At 37.0% G+C, this 26,506-nt stretch overlaps 1 protein-coding gene across 29 annotated transcripts in view; it reads left to right on the top strand.

Moving 5' to 3' along the window:
• MAP2 (microtubule associated protein 2) overlaps positions 1 to 26,506 on the top strand; it is a gene marked incomplete at both ends in the record, with an annotated part of 81,346 nt that overhangs the window by 35,600 nt on the left and 19,240 nt on the right. For 3 of the 29 annotated variants that reach the window (XM_080689886.1, XM_080689885.1, XM_080689884.1), the window contains 6 exons: positions 5,151 to 8,870; positions 9,153 to 9,359; positions 9,536 to 9,670; positions 12,456 to 12,517; positions 17,302 to 17,449; positions 21,975 to 22,315. In XM_080689886.1, coding sequence (XP_080546012.1) covers positions 5,151 to 8,870; positions 9,153 to 9,359; positions 9,536 to 9,670; positions 12,456 to 12,517; positions 17,302 to 17,449; positions 21,975 to 22,315 — 4,613 coding nt within the window. Of the gene's footprint in view, positions 1 to 2,689; positions 2,924 to 5,150; positions 8,871 to 9,152; positions 9,360 to 9,535; positions 9,671 to 12,455; positions 12,518 to 16,167; positions 16,339 to 17,301; positions 17,450 to 21,974; positions 22,316 to 26,506 lie in introns of all 29 variants that reach the window. The other 26 variants (XM_080689879.1, XM_080689877.1, XM_080689876.1 and 23 more) reach the window with 20 other exon arrangements.

Below are 26,506 nucleotides of genomic sequence, written 5' to 3'. Positions count from 1 at the left end.
CGTAGACTCCTAGCCCCCTCCATCTCAGTGTCTGTGCCTGATGATGACCCTTACAATTCCGATGAGGAGTACTATGAGCATCCTTTGTTCAGCTCAGAATGGACTGCCTCTAGTGCAGAGGCCTACTTAGGCCAGGAGAAAGGTGAACCGAGCATGGTCCCCGTTTGCTCCTCCTCCCCAGCCTGCAGCTCCGCTCCGTCCACTCACATCATGTTCAGTGTGCCTCATCCTGTGGAGGGTGGAAGGGGAGACTGTTTTTTCCATATGAAAGTGAAGTCCCTATATAAGTCATATCCATTCAAAGGCCTCTAAATGTATATAAAAGAAGCATCAGTTGAGGCAGGTAAGCATTATCCCTTTTTATATCATTACTTCTAAGAAGATGCAGAGAGACAGAAAGAGGCGAAAAGGAAAAGAATGACTTCTTTTTGTTTCTCACAAATAAGTCAGTTGGAAAAGAATTACCTAAACCAAAGAAGTTGACCCTCACTATTGCAATTTTCCTCTTTGGATATATAATATTGATAGGCTTAAAGAGGCTCAGCCTTCTTTTTAATGCTTTGTTAATATGATCGCTCTTTTTAAGAGAGAAAGATTAAAGAATCTGTTTAGAGCTGACTAAACGTTATGAAAAGTATTTATTTCCTCATTTCATTTACTTATCTGTAGAAACTACAGAGGCTCCCCCAGGTGACTAAATCTTGGCTCAACAGAGCTGAACTCAAAGGAAGGACATGATTCAAAGCCTTTGACCTTACAGTCTCATAAAGCTGGGAGACCCTAGTGTATAATCAGCAATGGCAAGGATAAAATAAGTGGACCATGGGTTGCTATTTGTCTCATTCTAACTAGTAGTTTTGTAAGGAAAGAAAAAGTACAGCTAAAAATAGTTTTGCTTGGGTGAAGAGGTTATTTTCAAATGGAGAAAATAACTTATTCAACTACAGAAGAGTTTATTTTCCTATGAAACAATATTTAATGTAATGGAAGATAGTGTTATGAAAATTCTTTTCAACTTCATTCCTGTAGTTTCTTCAAGGGTCATTTTGAAGACAAAGATCTCCAGTGACTTAGGCACTGTGATAAATTTAACCCACATTGAATAAGACCAACCTCTTTCAACAGGGTGAACTTAAAACATTTAAGGAAAATATGGATTTTTTTTTAAATAAGGCAGCAATGTAGTAAAAATAAAAATCATTTATAAAAATGAAGAAATTGAACCTAAATAGTTACATGGAGTTGAAAACTTTTTTATTAATTTGATTAGACTTTATCCAGTAAGATGCCATTAGTAAAGCAGCTATATTAACATTCTTTTAACTGTAATAAAATCTATGCATTAAAAAATTCCTTAACACTAAGCTATAATTAGAATTTTTTAAATGTTACTCACAAAATTTAATTACTAAAATGGAAGTGTCTGGGTGCTAACTGTGAAAAAGATAAATGAAGTCATTCTCTGCACTCCCAGGGTATTAATTTTTCTTCAAAAAGGATGTTCCTTTTTTTTTTTATCTGTAGTCTCTCCCCACAGGGCCATTTAAACAATATACAATTGATTCATAGCAATTTCATAAGAATCTTCCATTTGTAGCACTATAAAACAGCTTATATTCCCCTGCAATTCTTTGGAGGATGAGATGAGATTTCTTTATTTTTAACTGGAATTCAAAGTGTAAATTAAAAACAAATTAGAAAAGTAATTCATGACCTTTATAAATGTGTTGTTTACATTTTTAATGCTGGTATTTCCCCATGTGATATATATCTTTTGAGGGAGATAGTTTCATAACTCGGTTGTCATTCAATTACTTTTCATTAGTAACTGCATTTTAAATTGTAAAAATAAGGTTTTAATCCCTTGTATTCAGATTTTTTAGTGTCAAAGAGAACTCTACATGAAATATATTACTGATATTTCAGAGGGTTAAACAATATTAGAACAATTGTGCCCAGAGAAGACTTTTATAAATAATAAGATTGAAAGTTTACCTTGACCTTTGCCTTTCAAAATATTTTACTTACTTTCTGAAATTTTTTTTTCATCAGGCATCATATAACTCAGTGAAGACAACATAGGTGTATATATTTTGAAAATACTAAACAATGTTTTAAACGATCTTGAGGGACTTTGTGATAAGCTGTTTAGGTAATTGGTTGGGGTCTTTTTCATTCCCAGGATTCTTTAGCAAACTTCTCATGTCTTAAAGCAATGAGGAATTCTTATGTAGAGGCTTCCTGCATTGGAGAAAACAGCACATGTCTAACAAATTTAAAGGCTCTCTTCCAGTGCATCAATACATCTATCATTTCATAACCATCTGTTACCTTGCAGCACCATCTCTTATTTCCAACCAGCTTTCCACATGTGTGCAACTTACTGCCATTTTCACTAAAGGGTAATCAATCGATAAAACCCTTTCAGCTCTCAAGTTTTAAAATAAATAGCCTTTTAATGAGACTTTAAAGGCATCACTATTAGCAGATTATACATCATAATTTTCCAACCAGTTTGTAATGTATGTTGCATTTGACTGTCAATTGATCCTCCAAATGGTAAAAGAAAACAGACCTGAGGTCCCGGTGAGGTCATTGTAGTGGAGCTGAAAGTGTTTCTGGAATAATATGTCTGTCCTTCTGTGTGTTGGTCTGTGGTCATGATGTCAACATCTTTTTCATCCCGAAGAAGAAGAAACACTAGAGTGTCCACTAGCTGAGGAAAAGAAACCTGCTGCTCTTCCTGGGAAAGAGTGTGGGGCTGCTAAGTCCTCAGACCAACCCCAGGGCCTCAGTGAGGGCCAAGATGGGGCCCAGATAGTTCCTGGAGAGAGTGCCCTGGCAGGGGCCCTGCATGAGAAAGGTGTAAAAGAGGTCCTTGAGGTGTCTCCAGAAGCAAAAAGCCCTTCCTCTGCCCGGGAAGGTGTGTTTTCTCAGGATATGCATGTGTTTTGTTGCATATGATGTCGCCAGTGGCTTACCAACCCGACGCCTTTCCAACGCTGCTCCATCTTTGGGTCTCCTGATCAGGGGACCATCATTTTAGGCTTCCTGAACAAAGTGTGGCTTGCATAGGTGCTGTGTGGCAGCTTGTGTTTCTCTGCTGCTACTGCTGCTGCTGCTGCTGAGTGCTGGTTGTCCTTTGCCATGATACAATACGCTTTGTGGCAGGCTGAGGATGCTGTATGAGCTTTGGTCTGCCCTCCCTCCTCATCTCAAATGTTTGCCAGTCACATTGCTAATACATGTATATTTTTGTTTTTGTTTTTTGTTTATTTTAGGAACAGCAGTTCATATGCTTTTTTTTTTCAAATAATAGAGTTGGATTTTGGCACATACAGGCTTAAGTGATAGAATCGCTTTTGTTTGCAATGGCAATGTGCTATATTTTTTATGCTTCAAGAATACTGGTTTGGTTTCCTTGTGAGCTCCTGTTGATGCTTCTCATGTCATGTTCTTGCCCTGGCATCCAGCCCCTTAGATCACCCCAACATCTCTTGAGTTTTCATCATCTGACCTTCATTACAAGCTCACAAATTTCTCTATTCTATTATTACAAAAGGACACACACATATAGAAGGTAATGATAATCCCCACACTTGCTCTTGGAGAGATGGCTGAATTTTATGTTTCCCAAAATCTTCTCCAGATAACTACATGAGCTAGCCATCACAGTAAAACACTTCTCCTCTTAAAACTCGACTCGAGTGGGACTCTAAAGCCCTTTGGATATGGAAGTAAATAAAGAGAAGAATTCGTCACCTATTGTCTGGAAGCATCTCTAAGGCCAATACTGGGCCATGCTTCACTGGTTGGTCATAATCCAGGGGTCATGGCCATGGGGAGAAAGGTATTCTAATAGATGACTTTTGGATTTATTTTTTTACTTGTATGATTTTCTAGTATTAGTAGTATGATTCAAATTTTCTTACATCTATCACACTAATTAAGTGATGATTAGGAATTAGGAAATTTAAATATGTGGTAGAAATTGGTTTCTCGATTTTAGAAAAAATATTTACTTATATTTCTGAAATTTAATCTCAGATAACTTCTAAAAATGTATGTCATTAACCTTTCAGTGCACCCCAAATTGGTCCTGGCGTTTGCCAATCAAGTTATCTGAAACTATAAATACTTGTATCATTGTGAGTTACTTGGTCTTCTCCCATGACCTGCCAATATGTTTTCAAATGAAAAAATTAAAGCCAGGCACAGTGGCATACACTTATAATCCCAGTACTTGGGAGGTGAGATGGTAGGATTGCAGGTCTGAGGCCAGCCTCAGGAACCTAGCAAGACCCTCAGGAACTCAGCAGACCCTATTTCAAAATAAAAAATTTAAGAAGGGCAAGGGGATGTATGATACAATGCACTAATTAAAAAAAAAATTTAAAGAAGGACTAGAGGAATATCTAGGAGGTAGAATGTCCTGAGTTCAGTTCCTAGAACAACAAAAAAATTTAGTAGAAATCAAAACATAAAAAAAATCAAGAGACGGCCAGGCCTGGTGGCGCACGCTTATAATCCCTACACTTGGGAGGCTGAGACAGGAGAATCACGCAGGTTTGAAGCCAGCCTCAGTTACTTAGTGAGGCTTTCAACAACTTAGTGAAACCCTGTTTCCAAATAAAATATAAAAAATAGGTCTAGGAGTATAGCTCAGTGGTAGAAGGCCCCTGGGTTTCATCCCCAGTATCACAAAAAAATTTTTTTCAGGAGAAATCTATCCATATCTACTCCTTCACATATACTCTTTTGTGCCATCATTTTAGCTACTTACTCAATATACACTCATTTATAACTTATTTGTATATGGCACATGAATTTTCATTTCTACTCTGGTACACTTCACATAATGTGTAAGAGAAAGCAGGCAAAGAAACAATAAAAGAATACATGAGTAGTCTGAAGTAAACTCTTCCTGTAATTTCTGCACACTTTAATTCACGCCTGTTCATTTCAGTAACAGTACACATATCTCAGTCCTGACATCTTCATATTGACTTTTAAATGATTAGCATGCTTGCATGTTCCATAGTTCTCTCTTTTGCCCTACCATTCGTTTATTATTTCAAAGTATAATTGTAAGCTTATTGCCTGAAAGCACTTGCCTATTGTTTGCTTAAAAATCAACCCGATTACTTCAGATTTACTTACAGCCTCGAAGATGGAGTTCCACGGTCAGCAGGAATTGAGTCCCTCTACAGCTGAGCCTTTGGATGAGAAGGAAAAGGAGTCAAAGATGCCAAGTAAGCCTGGTGAAGACCTTAAACATGCTGCCTTAGTTCCTCAGCCAGAGACAACTAAAACTTCCTCCGATAAAAAGGACATGCAAGGTGCAGAGGGAGATCAGGCACCTCCTGCTCTTTTTGGGCACCCTTTTGGTGCCAGCCTGGAAGACATGAAACAGAAAGAACCAAGCCTAGTGGTGCCTGGCATTGGCCTCCCTGCAGAGCCTCCAACTCCAAAAGGGCAAAAGGACTGGTTCATTGAAATGCCAACGGAAACAAAAAAGGATGAGTGGGGTTTAGCTGCTCCAGTATCTCCTGGCCCCCTGACTCCCATGAGGGAAAAAGATGTCCTCGAGGATATCCCAAGATGGGAAGGGAAACAGTTTGATTCTCCCATGCCGAGTCCCTTTCATGGTGGCAGCTTCACCCTTCCTTTTGATGTCATGAAGAATGAAATATTAACAGAAGTACCACCTTTTGCTCCTGTCCTCTTAAAACCAGAAGACAGAATACCTCTGCAAGGAACCAGTGGCCTAGCAGCTGCCAGAGATAGTTCTAAAATTGAGGAGCCACAAAAGGATACATCTGACAAAACAGAAGAAACAGCAGCCTCAGAAGGGATCGCCTTACCCAAAGATGCGCATGTTCCAGTTGTGGAAGGATATATCATGGAGAAAGTGGTAGAAGAGGAAAAGGGGGTCATAAATCAAGAGATAAAGGAAGTGTCAGGGGTAAGACAGGAACCTACACTTACTGCAAAGGAGCCTCAGCCAAAGCTTGAAGAAAAAACAACCATTTCTGACAAAGAAGCTGAACCAAAAGAGAGTGAATCCTTGAAAGTGAGAGATGAAGAAACAGGTATAATTCAGACCTCTACAGAGCACACCTTCTCAAAAGAAGAGTGGAAAGACCAAGAGCATACCACAGACCTGTTCAAAGGAGACTCCTTCTCTGCAGTTACAGATTCAGCCGTGACTCCCAAGACCATGGAAAAGGTTTTGGCAGAACCAGCTGCAGCAGGTGAAAAGAGTACAATCCAGGAACTTTTTGGGGAAAAAGCTGCTGAAAAAGACAAGGTTTTAGGAATTGGGGCTGCAACACCAGCTGAAGTTGGCGTGCCATTTTATGAAGACAAGTCAGGAATGTCCAAGTACTTTGAAACTTCTGCCCTGAAAGAAGAAACCACAAAAAGCATCCAGCTGGGCAGTGATTACTATGAACTGAGTGACACAAGAGAAAGTGCCCAGGAGTCTTTTGACACCATATCTCCCATGCATCGAAGTGGTGACAAGGGATTTCAAGCTGAAAGTGAAGTCCAGCCCAGTGCCCCAGCACAAGAAGCAGGGTACAGCACTCTTGCACAGAGTCACCCGTCTGATATACCTGAAGAGCCCAGTTCTCCTCAAGAAAGAATGTTCACCATTGATCCAAAAGTGTATGGGGAGAAAAGAGACCTCCACAGCAAGAATAAGGATGATTTGACACTGAGCAGAAGTTTAGGACTTGGTGGCAGGTCTGCCATAGAACAAAGAAGCATGTCCATCAACTTGCCCATGTCTTGCCTGGATTCCATAGCCCTTGGATTTAACTTTGGTCGGGGCCATGATCTTTCTCCTCTGGCTTCTGATATTCTAACCAACACCAGTGGAAGCATGGATGAAGGAGATGATTATCTCCCGGCCACCACCCCTGCAATGGAGAAAGCCCCTTGCTTCCCAATAGAAAGCAAAGAGGAAGAAGAGAAGATAGAGGAAGAAAAGGCTACTGGAGAGGCCACTGCTCCTCAAGTTGAGACAACCTGCGAGTCACCTTTCCTAGCCAAAGATGATTACAAAAATGGTACAGTCATGGCTCCTGACCTGCCTGAAATGCTAGATCTGGCGGGCACAAGGTCAAGATTGGCTTCTGTGAGTGCGGATGCTGAGGCTGCCAGGAGGAAATCAGTCCCAACAGAGACTGTGGTTGAGGAGAGCAGTGCTGGCTTGCCGCCCATAACTGATGAAAACCATGTCATTGTGAAGACAGACAGTCAGCCTGAAGACCTGGGCTACTGTGTGTTCAACAAATACACGGTCCCACTCCCATCGCCTGTTCAAGACAGTGAGAATTTATCGGGGGACAGTGGTTCCTTTTATGAAGTATCAGATGATAAAGCTCGGCGAGATCTGGCCACAGACCTTTCGTTGATTGAAGTAAAACTAGCAGCTGCTGGAAGAGTCAAAGATGAGCTCAGTGCTGAGAAAGAAGCATCCTCACCTACCCCTGGTGACAGAACCGGACCTGCTAGAGAGTTCGACCAGGAGAGGAAAGCGACTGAGAAGCTGGATACCTTATTAGAAAAGAGCGAAGAGCATGCCGATTCAAAAGAATATGCCAAGGAAGCAGAAGAGGCTGGCGGTAAAAGGGAGGCATCTGGATTGGGACTAACCTACGAGCAAGTTTCCGCCAAAGAACTGGCAGCATCAATAGATGCCTCTTCTGAGAAAGCGGAGAAAGGTCTTATTTCAGTGCCAGAGGTAGCTGAGGTTGAATCGGCCAAAAAGGCTGAAGAAGGCCTGGAATTCACTGCAAAGAAAGCCGACCAGAGCCAAATAGATGTTAAAATCAGTGACTTTGGACAGATGGCTTCAGGGCTGAATGTAGATGCCGGAAAAGCAGTGGAGCTGCAATTCCAGGCTGCTCAGGAACTGATCCCTGCATCCAAACAGGAGGCAGACACGTTTTTGGGCATTGAGCCTGGCCACGTAAAAGAAGGTGCCAAAGGGAACGAGACCGAAGTCAAAGAGAAGGTGGCCAAACCCGACTTGGTGCACCAGGAGGCTGTCGACAAGGAAGAGTCCTACGAGTCCAGTGGCGAGCATGAAAGCCTCACCATGGAGTCCTTGAAACCGGACGAGGGCAAGAAGGAAACCTCTCCGGAGTCATCTCTGATCCAGGATGAAGTCGCCATCAAGTTGTCTGTGGAAATACCTTGCCCGCCTGCTGTCTCAGAGGCTGATCTTGCCGCAGACGAGAGAGCTGAGGTCGAGATGGAATTTATTCAGCTGCCAAAGGAAGAAGGCAAAGAGACCCCAGACATATCTGTTACACCCTCCGACGTTACAGAGCCACTTATTAAAGCCGCGATCAGTTCTGAACCAGCAGAGGCTCAGCAGGAAGAAGAAGAAGAGATAGAAGCCCGTGGAGAATATGATAAGCTGCTCTTCCGCTCAGACACTCTCCAGATTAGCGACCTGGGTGCCCCGGGTGTCAGGGAGGAATTCGTGGAGACCTGCCCAGGGGAGCACAAAGGAGTGATAGAGTCCGTGGTGACCATCGAGGATGATTTCATCACTGTCGTGCAAACCACAACTGATGAAGGGGAGTCAGGGTCCCACAGCGTGCGCTTTGCAGCCCTGGAGCAGCCTGAGGTGGCGAGGAGGCCCTCCCCTCATGGTGAAGAGGAGCTGGAAATAGAATTGGCAGCTGAAGTCCAGGCAGAACCCAAGGATGGCTCCCCAGAGGCTCCAGCTTCCCCCCAGCGAGAAGAAGTTGCATACTCAGAATACAAGACAGAAACCTACGACGATTACAAAGACGAGACCACCATTGATGACTCCATCATGGACGCTGACAGTCTCTGGGTGGACACTCAAGGTGTGCTTTTAGCTTTGGTTTGGTTCGGTTTGGTTTTAATTTTCTACTCCCAGGGGCTGGGATGTAGGTCGGTGGTAGAGCCCTTGTTTAGCACTGCAAGAAAAAAAAATATATTTCTATCTCAAATCCAATAACCTAATGGGAGTTTTTTTTTTTTTTTTACTATAAGCATTTTAAATGCCCCCTGTTTATTTTGCATTTTGTTAACTATACAAAAGATCTTGTACACTTGTTTCTAATGTTCTCGCTGTTGTTCTTGTCATGATTTGCTTTGATCCGCAGATGATGATAGAAGCATCATGACAGAGCAGTTAGAAACTATTCCTAAAGAGGAGAAAGCTGAAAAGGAAGCTCGGAGACCATCTCTTGAGAAGCATAGAAAAGAAAAGCCTTTTAAAACCGGGAGAGGCAGAATTTCCACTCCTGAAAGGAAAATAGCTAAAAAGGAACCTAGCACAGTCTCCAGGGATGAAGTGAGAAGGAAAAAAGGTTCATTTAACAATCACTTCTTTAAAAAGTCTTTTTGAAGTAATTCATTTTTTTTTTTTTTTTGCTCTTTCGTAGAAGACACTGCCTAACAGTGGTAACTGATTGTTGATGAAATTTTTGTTCCAAGTGTTTACTTTCTTCCTGATGGTATGCTCTTTGTGTTTTCTTATTCGTAGCAGTTTATAAGAAGGCTGAACTTGCTAAAAAAACAGAAGTTCAGGCCCACTCTCCCTCCAGGAAATTCATTTTAAAACCTGCTATCAAATATACTAGACCAACTCATCTCTCCTGTGTTAAGCGGAAAACAACAGGTGACTGTTCAATTCTGCAATGTGGCTGGCAAACATAGACGTGTATATTTTTTTTTTCCTCTCATTACCGTAGCAGCTTCTTCATTTTGTTTTTCCTCCGAGAATCTCAGCAGTCATGAACGATTTTGCTATTAAGTGTCTTGTATCATTATTCTTTTTTTTTTTTTCCTCCCTGCAGAACAGGTCATGACCATCTGTTTCTTTGTCATGCTCAGACATAAGAGTGCGTGATTGTATCTTGGCATTGTGCTCTAGTGTCATTCGGGGGATTCCTATTTTCATTCTGTGTGTTTGGTTAGACGATGGCGATGACTTTACCAGTGGTATGCATTCTCATTATTTTGCTTATTTATCTCCCTCATGCTTAAGTCCATATATATATTTGTCCTATTTCCTACATTGTTACTGCCAAATCTGTTACTGATGTTGATGAAAGTATTGAAAACCACCAAGAAGGAATAGTGATTTTTGACATTGGAAAATGTAAAGCAAACCTGGGGTAAAATTGTGATTCACAGAATTATTCTGCTGTAAACAAAAAAAGAAAGAAAATGAAATTGTCTGACAATCCCATCAGATTTTTATCTGTCATACTCAAAATGAGCAAGTCTTTTGGTCTACTGTACTATATCTCTTAGTTGACATTTTATCATTGGAGATCTTCTTAAATGTTTGACCCACATATTGAAAGAGGAGTGTGTCCGTTAACCCTTAAGAAGACATTGGGTTTATTTCCATTTTGCTTCCTACTTATTTATTTCTACTTATATTCTGTCTTCTCCCAATAGATACCTTCATCAAGCTTAATAAAGTGGTAGAAATAATCATAAAACCCCATATAAAATATCTCTAATGCAAACTATTTCTAAATTTCAATAGAAAGTATTTACTATATATAATTACATGAGGATAATATTATTTTATAATATTTATTTACCATTTTTATGGCATGCTTGTAGTATGGAAAATGTCAATTTTTAAAATCAAAGAAATGTTTTACTTCCCATTCTATATCATAAATCTTGCTCTATAAAGGTGTGGATGGTTATAAAGGATAGGAGCAGCATTAACCCTTGTGAGAATAAGAAAGTCAAATTGATGGCTTTATGATAACCACCAGAAACTCTTAAGTATTTTGTCATTGTGTTCTTCATATAGGAACTGTATCATATGTTTTCCTTTAGGAATAGTTTTTTAAGGCAAGATGTTAAAGGCTTATATATACACAAACCTTAAGGTTCAGAATGAAGAATTCCTCTAAGTTAGGAGCTAGAAAGTAACATGATATCTACAAATCTTATACCTTAGTTCATTTTCTCAGGTTTTTTTCTCATCAATCATGGGGATTTTCTTCTAGCTAAATAAATGCTTGGGCAATCAGAACTTCTTGGTTTGGGCATTTAAAAAAATCCTATATCCTACTCGGGAAGCTTAAAGATATTATCAAAATGTAGAAATTTGAGAGAAAATGTGAAACAGTTCAGTAGTATCTACTTGTCATTGGTTCTCAATCCTGCTGAAAGTTACCATTTTATTCATTCTTGATACAGACTATAAAATCTTTGGACTGATTAGGATCTTCCCTCATCTTAGTCAAACATTAAGATACCCTTGCAGAAAGCAGGTACCAAACTTACTAGTTACATGGGTATGTCACAGTTATTGGAGATACGCCACGAGACAGTAGGAAGACATCATTTTCAATGCTTTTTAAAAAAAAAAAATCAGTTCTAGAATCTTTTAATAATCTTGCTAGCCAAGCCTACATATGGTAAAACTATTGTAGATAGTTATTACTTTGTCACTGGAACTGCACAGAGCATTAGAAACCTTTCTTGAACTCATTTAGAGGGCATATAAGTATTCCCCCCACCCCTGAGGGATTCTTTTCTACCAAAGAAAATTAAGGAGGAAGGAAACACACATACTTGAATGTTTTATTTTCTGGGCATAACTTTCAAATACAGGATGGTTTTCTACACAAAAAGGATTGTCTTAAATCGTGAGATATTTAATTCAGGTAAGTCATCAACCAAAAATATGCTTAAGATGATGCAGTTTTAAATTGGAAGCAGAAGTATAAAATGGCAGCAAGAGAAACAACAGTAACAGATGTGGTCATAGTTTCATCCAGGAAGTGCATGTGTAGAACACTTTCTGTACTTACCGAACTTAAAATTCCTATCATGTCTTTTGTCCTTGACAAGCTATTTTTCTGCCTTTCTCATGTGGTTCATTTTTATATCAAACAAGTATGTCATTCCTATTGTGAAATGAAGGGGTGACGAAGGAAGGGTTGGCTGATCATGACAGTTTGGAATGTAAAATTCAGAAATACCTGTAGGCACGCCAGTGGCTTCCAGAAAGAAAAAGGGGTTGGAAATGTCTACAAGCATTCGTTGGTTACGCCAATCCTAGAAGCCAGTTAGCTTCCTTTTCCTCAAATTCCGCAGCATGCACATTGCTATTCTGTACTTCTGTTCTAAAGAATCAACCCTCATGCAGTATTGATGCAAAGGTATGTTGTTAACCCACAGAAAATGACCTGGCATGCTGACCCAGGCTTTGGCAACACTGGGGTATGTGAATTAGTACACACTTGGAGGCACGTGCTATGTTACTGTTAGTCGGATTCCTTTGGTTACTGAGTTTGAGCCTCAAAACAAGATTTTGCTTTGTGTTAGTCTTTTGACATAATAGAATACCCAAAAGGTATTGAAAAATCCATGTGTGTATGTTTTTTAGCTACTAAGTTTGGGGATGTCTTTTTGTGTCTTCCCTGCAGCAGCAGGTGGCGAATCGGCTCAGGCTCCCAGTGTATTTAAACAGGCAAAGGACAAAGTCTCTGTGAGTAAAACCAGTTTTTCTTTATTCGTCATTTGAGTTTCATTTAGTTTGCTCATTACTAAAATTTTCTATTCTAGTCTAACTCTATATCAACCTATACATCTTTACATTCACTATTTCAGTTAGTGGACATATGAAGGCACATAATGCACATAAATGGTCTATGCTCTTAAGACTCTAGGAATTAAGTTCCTTTGGTATTCGTTGCAGTTTCTTCAGAACTTTAAGTATTATTAAGATGACTTTAGATACTTTCTTTTAAGTGCCATTTTAAACTGTTCACTCATCCAGAATGATTCTCAGGAGCATCCAGGCAAGGAGTAACATCTTCTGGAATGTCATGTGATGGTAGTGAGGACACAGCTGGGCTCCTCTTCACTCATAAGGTCAAACATAGCAGCACCCCTATTTAGCAGAGATGGGAAAGACCAGTTCATTTACTTCTCATAAAATAAAATTTAACCATGATAATTGACATAACTATTTTACAAAATAAGAAATAAGACCAAATGAAGCAATGGATGATCAAAAAGAAATAAAAGCAGTTATAATTTCCTGTCTAAAGATAAGTAACAGTACCTAGGTTGATGTAAAAACTTTATTATTTCTACACATTTATAGGCTTAATAACAAAATACTATGTATCAACTCTTAAACAGAAAATATACTTCCTTGCATTCTTAAATCACATATTATTAAATTTTATTTATTCACAATAACATTATTTCTTATAATTTTACATTCAAACCATTTTTGGTTGTTATTTTTAACAGTATTGGCATAGGAATCTTTTTGTGGCTAAGTTATGTATTTTTTAGAATAATTTTTCTACCAGTAAAATTATCATCTCAAGAAAAATGTCACATTTGAAGTTTTTGCTACATATTTCCAAAGTTATATTGTTCTTTATTTGGCAAATTATGGTGATAAATATATTATTGGTTTAATGTGGTCCTAGTAATGATGTTCAAGTTCTTCATATGTTTATGTCTTTTCTTTGTTTTTAACTTTATTTTATACTATTAATCACATTTTAAAGGCCAAAGCAAAAATGAAATACTGTTGCTCCTTTTGCAACTTTTCCATTTTCAGACACATTCTGTAACATATGGCAAGTAATAGAATCCATTCATTCCTTTCAAATATTAGGCCTTTTGAGCACAGTGTGATTTCAAGATTTGTCTCTCTTTTCCTTGTGTTTCTAATAAGTTAGTATGTCAAAATTTATAGTATTTATTAACTGTATGATTTATTTCCTTCCTATGTCTTAATTTAAAAATAAAGGAGAGTGGTAAAAATTTCTATATCATAATTTAGTTGTGAAAATTAAATATAGTAATTTTATCAACAGTATACAGTGTAGTACATAGAACTTAGTATTTGTTCAGATAATAACAATAGTCATCCTTTAGTTATCATTTTTGTTATTATTTAAAAGGTAGGCATTTTCAGAAGTAGATATAAAAAATAAGTTTGAGGTTTTTCTCCTTTAGGAAAAAAAAGTTTAAGTGGACATTGTTTTGTTAGAAAACTTCTAAGTTTCTTAGTCTTTGAGTGACTCAATAGGATCAATGTTTAATGCATACACTTGGGGCAGAAACTATCTATATTCACTCACTAAAATAACTTTTTTCCTTAGAAATGTCCATTTTGCCTTTCTAAAGATAAGAGATAAAATTATCAATTTTATTTTTTCTCATTTAACATTTTGTCCCCTTTTAATAATCATATCTCCTCCTATAAATTTTTCTAAACTGCCAAGATTAACTTTTATTTGATTTATTCCTGATACGCAGTACATCCATTAAAACAATCCTCTGACTTTTTGACTGCTACTTTTTACAAATCTGACCCACCCATAATTCTTGATTTCGTTTGGCTTTCTATTGGTGGTGGTGGTGTTTGTTTAGCATTGGTAGTTGTCTTTCTTAGTTAGAGGCAACCCAGTTACTTCATTCTTGTTTCCTTCGTCACATTTTTGAAATTCATTCTTTTGTGGGTAGGATCAATCAACAAGAATGACTTGTGCTGACCCAATTACACTTCCCACTCAAGGGGCTGGGTCTGCAGAGGGAGAAGTGATTCGTGCAATCTGTGCCTGCTTATGTCTCTGATGAAGCGTCTGTGGAGATTAAAATCTGACATAAAAATCTCAGTTCAATCTGCTATTTTTGTAAGAGCTAAATTAAATCAATTATTTGAAGACTATAATCACCTTGGCTTTGTTATCCTTATCAGTATTTTTAACAGAATCTCCCAGGAGACATGTGGCACTCTCCCCAAAGCCATCTGTCCAACACATTTGGACTTGGAGTCTCCCCAGGGATTATTGACACCTGTAAATTAAGTCTTGTGTTTTTTATGTGCAATCTCCTCAGTGGTAACTTCTCTTTCTAGAACTTACCACATATTAAAGACTTTCATCCGTCTAGGAAAACATATTAGTTCTATATCATAATGTGGTTCCCAGTTTGTGTTTCACTCATTACATATAAACTCTGCAATTTTTCTGATAAAGTCAATGTAGATATCTGAAAACAAATTTTCTCAACCTTTAAAACAATTTTTTGTGAGATGTGATGATTCATACCTATAATCCAAGTACATGGGAGGCTGAGACAGGAGGATCACAGGTTTGCGGCCAGCCTTAGAAATTTAGTGTGGCCCTCTGCAATTTAGTGAGACTCTGTTTAAAAAAAAAAAAAAAAAAAAAAAAAAAATATATATATATATATATATATATATATATATATATATATGGCTGAGAGTATAGCTCAGAGACATAATGCCCTTGGATTCAGTACACAAAAAATATTTTTCATTACCAGTCTTCAAATGTACCATGTTCTAAAATTCTTAAACATGATAAAGATTTGGATTATGTGTACATACACCTTAAAGGCTATACTTATTAGAGGAATAATTTCATCCAATTCTCAAGATATTGTGAAATGTTGGGAGCATGGTACCTACAAATTAGAGACCTTATAAATGGAATCTATAAAGAATATTTTATCTATATTCTCATTAAGTGAGAGAATTATAACAGAAGATTCATAAATAACCCCAAACTCAGCCACTTGACAACATCCTTATCCTATTTGTCCTCTGGGTGAGGTTTTGAAGTTGCAGACTTCTATATCCTTCCATATGGAGCCACACACAGTGCTTTGGTCTCAGAATGTCACGAAGCCACTTCCTCCACATCTGTGCAATGTTGTCTTTCTTCCATCCATCACATACTTTCCATTTATTCAGCAGTTACTCCTTGTGTCTCTACTATGTGGCAAACAAACAATCACAACATTTGAAAGTAAAGGAAAGCAAGTAACATAAATACCTCTTCTAGCTTGGATGAAGACAAAGTCAAATGGTTTAGCGTGATTTTTATATGTATTAATGAAGATAGTTTAAAATATTGTTATGTTAATTCCAACTAAAAGAGGTGCTCAGTGAAAATCGCTTGTTCTCATCGAAATGTACATCTCCATCATTATTTATAATCACTTGTGTTCTGATTAAGTAGGCATTTTTGTGTTCTTATTAAGTAGGTATTTACTTTCTTATATGTTTATACTTTTTGAATTTTTTTCCTTTGACTTCATAGTTTGGTTTATTTTGTACTTTTGTTTGTTTTCTTCCATGGCTAGGATTCTACCTTGTCAAAGATTCCTGCTTTACAGGGTAACACAAAGTCCCCAAGACACAACTCAGACTATCCTAGCATGGCTAAAAGGGCTACATTTTCTGACAGTTTTTTAATACAGCCCACCTCAGCAGACTCCAGATACCATTTGCCATACTCAGAATCAGGGAACAAGGTAAGGCAGCAGGTCCATAATAGGTGCAGAAAGGAATATAATTGGACAGAAGGTTATATGAAATAAGTCAATAAATGTGTGAAAGCAAAGAAACATAGTTCTAGTGTATTTGACAAACAGTAGACCCTGTTTAGTAAAGATCATCCTAGTAAAAGAAAATGTGTAGAAAATATTTTTTCTAAAATACTACCCATTACTAGTTTACTTCATTATCTTATAAAATATCAAATATGAAGAACAAAACATTTTTTCTATTATGTATAATATGACATATGAAATAGACTACCATATAGTCTAATGACAGCATACTATGTTGTATGTAATATAATAGACAATTTAGACTCTCCAGCAGACACATCAGTTTAATACCGCCTTTGACACCTATGACCTTGATTTTGAAAAAATCATATTAACTCATTAAACCTCTTTCCTCAGCTTTAAAATGTGCAAATAAAATCATAAGTAGATATGACATGCAGAATGTCTATCATATAGGCAAATACTATAAGGAGGTCATGATTAATAGCCCTTTCTGATTAATGAGCCATCATGCTAATAAATGTTTTTAGTAAAATTAGCAATTTCCTGAAGATTGCTTGACTGTATTTATTTTATTTATAGTATCCTTTCAAACATGAACTTAATTATCTTTTAGAACTAACATTTTATAAAAATAATATATTTTATAAAACATCTGGGCAAATTTCTAAGTTGTGGTGTAGAAATGCATACACACACACACATATATACATATATATATACAGATATATATGCATATATATACATATATATATACACACATATACATCTGTATATATATATATATATATATATATATATATATATATATATTAAAAGGAATTTATCAGCAGAGGAAAAAGAATAACCAGAGCAATGAAATCAGTTCATGTAAGTAAATAAAGATTCACTACAACCCAATTTCCTTTTGTTTTCTCAAATCAGGATGGAGTAACCAAGAGCCCAGAAAAGCGCTCTTCTCTCCCCAGACCTTCCTCCATTCTCCCTCCTCGCAGAGGTGTGTCAGGAGACAGAGATGAAAATTCCTTCTCTCTCAACAGTTCTATTTCCTCTTCAGCTCGACGGACTACGAGTAGGTTTATTTTTGGTTTGAGTTTCGTCGTAATCATTTTTTTTTAATTTCCTAAGTAGAAGAAAGCTTATTATGTATTTAGGTTTTACAGTGTTCAAAGAAAACATGCATTAAATCTTTGTTTTAAGAATCAGAAAATTTGCTGGGCGTGGTGGCGCACGCTTGTAATCCCTGTGCTTGGGAGGCTTAGACAGGAGGATTGCACGGGTTCAAAGCCAGCCTCAGCTACTTAGTGAGGCTCTCAGCAACTTAGTGAGACCCTGTTTCCAAATTAAAAAAAAAAAAAAAAAAGGTCTGGGAGTATAGTCCGGAAGTAGAAAGCCTCTGGGTTCTACCCCCAGTACCACCAAAAAAAAAAAAAAAAAGAATCAGAAAATTCAAACTATATTTGGTTCATTCAAATATACTATATTTGGTAGCTAAGTGAAAACAATTGATGAAGAAAGTGGGAACATATTGTGTTAATATTTACTAAATATGACTGGGAAGAAGTCATTTTTGTAAGAATATGTTCTAATTTGGTTCAGATTTAAGGCGAAAGGGAAAATTCTAAAGAAGTAATTAAAGGAGAAAAACAACAGTCAGGTATTTTAAAAACATACATTACGAGCTTAATGGTAATTAGAACTCCAATTGCTAAGATGTCGATGTAAAGTCAAAAATCAAAAGTTAATATCCTGCTATACTTGTTAAGAATTTACATTTCAAATGATCTGTAAATGTAACATATTCTGGGCTAATAGCTTCATTTTCTTTTGACTGACAGCCTGTAATGAACTTATTGGCAATTATAATAATTTATGTAATGTTCCAATCATTACACATTTATAGGTTCCATTGCTGCATCCCAGTAAAGCATGGATTCATATTTTTCAATTATAACAAAAATAGCTACCATTTGTTACACAAGTATAGATGCAAATTTTTATTATTTTATTTTATTATTTATTATTACTGGGTATTCTACAGCCAAGCTACATCCCAGCCGTATTTCATTTTTATTTTGAAACAGGGTCTCACTATGTTGCTGAGACTGGCCTTGAACTTGTGATCCTCTTGTCTCAGCCTCCCAAGTACTAGGATATTATTTACCTGCACCACCACATCCAGCACAAAATTCTTAAGATATATTTTTGTTTGATTTAATTGACAAGACAGATGGTTAGGTATTAATAACCTCAACCTGATTGATAAGACACCTGACCTTATAGACAGGATAACTTGTTCAATGCTACACAACTGGTAAGAGATTGAATTTGGTGTTCAGCCCATTGATAACTCCAAAACCTATCTCCTTAATTTCTTCTATACGGTCATTTGAGTATTTATTAATAGTGTTAGAGAACTGCTTTGTAGAATCCCCAGAAGGATTCTAATAGCTCTGTCATTTAGAAACCATTATAAAATGGTAGAAATTGTTACAGCTGTCACATTATACTTGATTTCACCACTTGCTTTTAAAAATATATAATAATTGACCAACTTCAAATGTGACTATTTTACATAACAATCAGTATGTTTTTTGCCTATAATGAAATTATTATTATAATTATAGCACTTGTGCCCAACACCATTCAGTTTCACAAAATATTAGCATCCTTTGAGATCTGTGCTATGAATACTTTGAAATCATCAAAACTCCTTTTTACCACAGCAAAAATAAAAAAGTTAAATAAACTATCACGTAGGGCATTTAAGAGTTAGTGATCCTTGGGGAAAAGACTTTCATTCTAAAAATCTGGAGTTAGAGCTATGCAACAATAACAACCCTAAGGATGATGAGACAAGACAAGACAATGACACCAAGTACCTCCCAAAGGAACATCTTGAATTATGCTTATGTGTGTTGCTATGGGAGCAAAATGGTACTCTATCCAAAAATGGACCTCTTCCAAGCACTGTGTTCTGCCTTTCAAGATGTATCCATGTAGAACTTGCTTTCTCAAATGTTCTGATCCAAGGTTGTTTTGACTTTCTAGCTTTATTTATGCTCACAGGCACATTTCATTATATTACTTGGCAATAAGCATAACGGATGCCCTTATATCTACGCACTTTGGGCCTATCTTAGCTTTGCATAGCAATAGCTTAAAGGCATAAAGACAGCTCAGAGGGCAAGCAGTTTGCCCACTCTCATCTCCTGCCATCCACTTAATTAACTGCATGCAGGAATGCTGTGGCATTTGGGGCTGCTACTAAAAAGATATAAAAGAAACAGTGCTTTGCAGGAAGCTCGAAGCCCAGGAGGAGGGAATAGCACTGTCACTGAGAAGTTGACAAGATAAAAAAGGGAACAGTTTAATAAAGTACACATAAATACTTGAAAAGTGTTAGTATCTTTAATTCACCTCTTCAATGTCAGGATAAATAAACATTTAAATGGTTTTGATGACTGAAATATAATTTAGTGCAGCAAAAATTGGTCATGTGTATTGAATAGCAGTGTGGAGATCTTAATACTTGTGATTTATCCTCATTTTCCAGATGTAACATAAATCCTTCCTCTTACTTTTATGAAGCTTAAAATCGTTTCCTCTAAGTACTGTAATGATCCTTTCAGTAAAACTTATCTTCATCCAGAATATTGCTTCAGCTCCCCTTCACAGAATAGGAAACATCTCAGTGACTTTGATAAATTCTAAATCAAATACATTCCATTAAAAAGATAGGTTGAGCCAGGTGTGGTGACCCATGTTGTAATTTCAGTACTTAGGAGGCTGAGACAGGAGGATTGCAAGTTTCCGGCTAGCCTCAGCTCCTTAGTGAGGCCCTCTGCAACTTAGTGAGACTTGTTTCAAAAATAAAGAATAAAAATAGGGCTGAGGGTATAGCTTGGAGGTGAATGCTCCTAGGTTCAATCCCCAGCACTTCAAAAAATGAAAGGGGGGGAGAGAAGAAGAGAGGGAGGGAAGGAGGAAGGAAAAAAGGAAGGAAGGAAGGAAGGGATAGGTTGAGTATCTGCTGCTTTGCGTCCCCTTTGAAGAAACCTAAACAGGTTCAGTGGCAAATAATACAGACAATTCAACATCCAACTTAAAATTTAGTAGCACTTGAGTAAATGAATCTCATCCTCTTTGGTTTTGTTGTTTTTGCTTTTGGTTTTTACCCAGTGCTGGGGTTGGACCAGGACTTCACATACTGTGGTCAAGTGCTTTACCTCTGAGCTGCATCCCAGCCCTGCATCTCTTAACTCAAAATAAGAGACTCCTCTCTTATGCTTATTTGGTATTCATAGATGTGCTTTGAAATCTGTATGTTGTCCCTTTATCCATACCATTCTTATTTCAGAATAGCATTTGAAATGGCATTCAGAATTAAATTAGCCAGGCATAGTAGGTCATGTGTGCAATCCCAGCTATAAGGGGGCTGAGGCAGGATGATTTCAAGTCCCAGGCTATGCTCAGCAACTTAACAAGACTTTGTCTTAAAAAATAATAATAAATGAAAAAAGTCAGAGATGTAGCCAGCTCAGTGGTAAAGCACCCTGAGTTCAATCCTTAGTATAATGTACATGTATTTGCATGCATATGTCCATTATATATAAATACACACACACACACACACACACACACACACACATATACACACATTTTAGAAAAATGGAGGAGAAAGAATAAATAATAAAATGGGGCTGAGGTCATCTTGAGGCAACAAAACTCATCCCTGAAGAGCCTTTATAATTAACAGTGCAGTATTATTGATTTGACTCCAAATTGTCAAACTACTGATGAAAGCAGAGCAGAAAGTACAAGTGGTACAAGGTTTGTGGGAACATCCCTTTTTTTAAAAGTGAGAAACAACTCTTTTTGTATGAAGCACTGAGATACATGTCCTTGTAAAGGGAATAAATGATATTATTAGAGCAATAATAAATGAAATATTAGAGCAATGTCTGACAGCTTTCAGTAAACAGAGTACTCCTTGGTGGAAGCTGAGGGAGTCTGATTGAAACATGATTCTGCAAGTGCCTTTCTACACAGGCCAAAAGTGTGTGATCTAACTGCACAGTGTAGATACAGAAATCTTCAGTGAACAAGGACCCACATACCACGTTAAGTATAGACCAGCTAACTTCAGACCATTTGCCTTAACAATCACATGAGTAAAAATAGTTTTTGCCACATTCATAATGAGAACTCAGAAGAATAAATCAGGAAAATGATTCAGGAAAATCAAGTTTTATCCCTGTGTTAATAGCAACCTATATTCAAAGAATATAACAACACATATATGATGTTATATATCAATCATATCATATATCATATATTATATATTATGTGTATATAAAGTAACCCTCATTCAAACCTACATTCTTTAGGTTATGATCTAAAGAAAGGAGTTCTTACCTTTGCAGACATTTTGGTAATAATTCATAAAATATTTCTAAGGCTTTTAGAAATTAAACATTTTATGAGTTTGAGCAGCCTATGGGGGAGGAAAAAATGTATCTTGAAGAGAACTTCAGTTCTATTGAAGAGAACATTCTAATGCTTTGGTCTGGTTTTGGTCTTGTTTATTAATGTAGGGTCAGAACCAATTCGCAGAGCAGGAAAAAGTGGCACCTCCACACCCACTACCCCTGGATCAACTGCCATCACTCCCGGCACCCCACCAAGCTATTCTTCACGCACCCCAGGCACTCCTGGAACCCCCAGCTATCCCAGAACCCCTCACACTCCAGGAACCCCAAAATCTGCTATCTTGGTGCCCAGCGAGAAGAAAGTCGCCATCATCCGTACTCCTCCCAAATCTCCTGCTACACCCAAGCAGCTTCGGCTCATTAACCAACCACTGCCAGACCTGAAGAATGTCAAGTCCAAGATCGGATCAACAGACAACATCAAATACCAGCCTAAAGGGGGACAGGTAAGAGTCACAAGAATACATACTTGCTGCCAAAGAGAAAAACCCACTCATTACTTACTATATCACCTTCCTCAGGCTATAAACAGTTCTTAAAATGCAAGGGATGTGGTGAGGTTACGGAGTAACTAGGTCCCATTCACTGATGAGTCTGAACCTTATCTACAAGAGCTAGCTTAGGAAATACAAGGGAAACCACATGGTACCTCCTTTCTTTCTGATCATTATTGTATAACAATTGGTTTAGCCATGTAGGAGAATCTTTTAGTTGGTTGCCTAACAGTTCTTTTCTGAATACAGTTCTATGACTTTGTGGATTTTAAGGCAAGAAACTGAAGCTACAATTCTGTAATAGATTTGAGGGGTTTTTTTAATTTTACATCTTAACCATGCCATGAACTAATTTGACTCTCTTTTTTAGTGATTCCATTTTTATCTCCTATCTTTTTCTGCAAGGATTTTGTGTGTGTGTGTGTGTGTGTGTGTGTGTGTGTGTGTGTGTGTGGTACTGGGGTTCCTGGAAGCCCTTCTACCTCCGGGCTACACTCCCAGACCTATTTTTACATTTTCATTTTGGAAACAGGGTCTCCTAAGCCAGCGAGCACGGCTGGCTTCGAACCTGTGCGATCCTCCTGTCTCTGCCTCCCAAGCGCGGGGATTACAAGCGTGCGCTACCACACCCGGCTTCTGCAAGGATTTTTTATAACATCTTTTACATTTCTCTATATCTACCCCCAAATCAAAGCATGATTCATCAAGTAACTTTCTGGATACTATTGCCTGCTTATTGCAAAGGGAGGGTATTAATGTTGATAATAAATAGGCAGCTCTGTAAGATTCTTATGAATGAAATTGCAGCCTTAGAACTTCTACTTCAAATTAACTGTGTCAATAGAGTTTTAGAAAAAATATCACATAAATCCTACCTGCAATTCCAGAGCAAATATTTATTTATTTTCTAACCAGGGACTTTGAGTTCTACCTTGACCTGAACCTTGCTTATATTCCAGGTTTGGACAAAGCCTGGAAAGAAATAAAAAAAATAATATTTAGTATTCCCCTTATAATACTGATCTACATATGGGATAGTTCAACTCTTCTTATAGAGAGATAAAAGAAAATATCTATGAAATAAAGGGAAAAAGCAATAACTTCCCTTACGTATGAACAAACTTGTGTCTTTTCAATATTTTTAGGAAAGCCCATCCCTTTTAACCTAACAATTTTTTTTTCTGCCATTCTCCCCCACATTGTATTTTCTATCACCAATTTCTGGTATCTCTCCTTCATGCCAAGGAAAATCTCTTCTCAAGCAAGTTTGGGGAAAAAATCTGCCAAGTGTGAAACTATCAAGGACTCCTACTCATCATTAAAACCCAAATTCTATGTTGCTTCTTATTGACAACAAACTTTCTTGCTGTCTCATTATAATTTTGTTCAATAAAGCCCAAGATGTTAAGAAAAATTAATCTATGGGCAGAAAAGAAAGAAATCAATGTGCCCTTTTCAGAGCAGCTATCACATCCTATAATAACATTGTCATAAAAGGATAAATTTTCATAGAAATATGTCATGGAAAATATGAACTGTAAGAAAATTTCATAAGCAGAAGATAAAAAAATCCAAATTCTAGGAAGTTTAAACCTTTAATTCCAAAAAACTTATACTATTCTTACATGTATCAGATTTGGACACCCAAGAGAAGGAAATATTTTGGACCTTTTGGAAATGCCCAAGTGTTGATTTATGTTTATACATTAATAACTTAGAAGGATAATTTGAATAAAATCAGTTTGATACCAATTAAAAAGTTCATCTTTATAGTTTTTTATGAGAGTGATCTCTTAATGTAACTATTTTCTACATGTAATATCAGTCAGGCACAGTGGGATCTACCTGTAATTCCGTACTTGGAAAGCTGAAATAGAAGAATTACAAGTTCAATGTCAGATTCCACAACTTAACAAAGCCCTTAGCAACATTGGAAGTTCATGTTTCAAAATAAAATAGGGCTGGAGGTAGAACTCAGAAATATAATGTTCTTGGGTTCAATACCCAATACTACAAAAAACAAAAAATAAAATATAATATCTTTTTATAAATATCTCCATGTCCTAGTACTGTTCTCGATTAAATGTGCAATTTCTTTGCTGATGTTCTGAAAAATATTGATATTTTAAAGAATCATTTTTCCTAGAATCACAAAGAAAATATAAATCATTACCAAAATATTTTATTGACACTATAAAAGACTGTATTAAAACAGAAAATGTGATGAGATCAGTGGGTAATATATGTATATTTTATACTGGGGGTTGAATTCAGGGGTGTTCTACCTCTGAGCTACACCCCCAAGCATTTTTATATTTGTTTTGAAATAGGGTCTCACTAGGTTGCTGAGTCTCACTATATTGCTGAGGCTGTTCTCAAATTTGTGATCTTCCTGTCTCAGTCTCCCAAGTACAGAAATTATAGGCATGTGCCAACACACCCATCAGAGTGCTTATATATTTTGACATAGAAATTTTGCAACATAGGATTTTGTTCAAAGGATTTACTCATGGTTTTAGCTTTAGCTTTGTAGGTATCTCTACTATTGAATCAATCCAAAATATATAAGGACATCTATTTTTTCTTCTTCTTTATAAAATCTAGTTATGAGTATTTCTATATTAACTTTGAGTTCTACTATATTTTATTAATTCATAAAGTTGATAAAAGTGTCATTGATTCATATGAACTAAAACTTCACTAGCGATTATTGTAGCTAAGGGCTAGTAAAAAACATTTAACACAAAGGTTATGGGCAAGATCAAAAATAGTCTCAATATCACAGTGGCACTTATAGAAGAATCTCTTCTTTCATCAGGAAAGTGTTAATACTGTAAGTGGCTACAGTATTTTCCTATCTTAGTATCTGATAACTTAGCAAAAAATCCACAACAGTCAAACTATAAAGTGAGTTGTAGAAGTAGGAGACATTTCCTCATCAAGATAAACAGATGAAAGATATTTATCTTCTACTTTATGGTAAGGGTGTAAATGCATTTAAATTATAGGAGGAAATTATTTGGAAAGTTTATAAACTGCAGTTTTCTTTGCAGGAAAAACTTTAGTACTATCTCTTTTTAGACCTCCTGTAATACATGATTTTCTCAAATATAGGGAGAGAAAAAAAAAGGTTCTTTTTCTGTGCATGTTAATCTAAAGGGTTTGACTGGAGATTTGAGTTTTTACTTTATAAAATGACTGTGGAAAAATTTATGTTAGGACACTGTGGAAAGTATCAGAATGATATATTCTTTAACACATTTATTATTATCTGACTGAACTATTGAAGATATCAAAGCCATTAGTATGTTGTTCCCAATTGCAAATTTATTACCCTAGAATATTTGAACAGGCAGTGACCCACCCAGAGTCATAAAAGACAGGGTGTTATGGTTTAGACCTGAAATGCTCCTCCCAAGCTCCTGTGTTGAAGACTGATCCCAAATGCATCAGTAGTGTCCAGATGTGGGGCATTTGGGAAGAAGTTGGATCATGAGGGCTTGACCTCATCAGTGGGTAAATGTATTCGAAAGATCAATCATTTGAATGGATTACTAGCAGGAGGTGGAAACTGAAGGCAGGCAGGACACAGAAGAAATAGTTCATTGGGGACATGCCATTTGGGACTTTGCCTTACCTCTGGTATATTCTCTTCTCTCCTTCTCCTCCTCCTCCCCCCTCTCCACCTCCCACCTTCTTCCTTTTCCATGGCTGCCATTAGCTGAGCAGCTTTCTTCCACAACTCCCTTCTACCATGATGTTCTGCCTTACCTCAGGCTAAAGCAACAAAGCCAGATAACCATGGACTGACTGAGCACTCTGTATTCATGAGCCAGAAGAAATGTTTCCTACTTTAAGTTATTTATGTCAGGTATTTTGGTCACAGCAACGAAATGCTAATACCTAGGTTGATATGCATGCTTTCTAGAGGAGTCAGATTTTTTAATAGCAATATGTGGGAACTCAACAACTTCTCAAGTTGAGAAACTATTATTTGCCCCAATTTGAACATTTATTCCTTTTCTGTAAGTATAAGCTTTATGCTTATAGCCCTTATCTCTTTTGTTAAAGTCCAATTTTTTATTGCTGGAGAGGCTCAGCTCAGTGGTTCAGATCAGTGAGGCAAATCAGTGCCTAATGGAA

The sequence above is a fragment of the Muscardinus avellanarius genome (assembly GCF_963383645.1).
Source record: "Muscardinus avellanarius genome assembly, chromosome: 2".
NCBI lineage: Eukaryota > Metazoa > Chordata > Mammalia > Rodentia > Gliridae > Muscardinus > Muscardinus avellanarius.
This window is presented reverse-complemented; position numbering and strand designations above follow the sequence as displayed.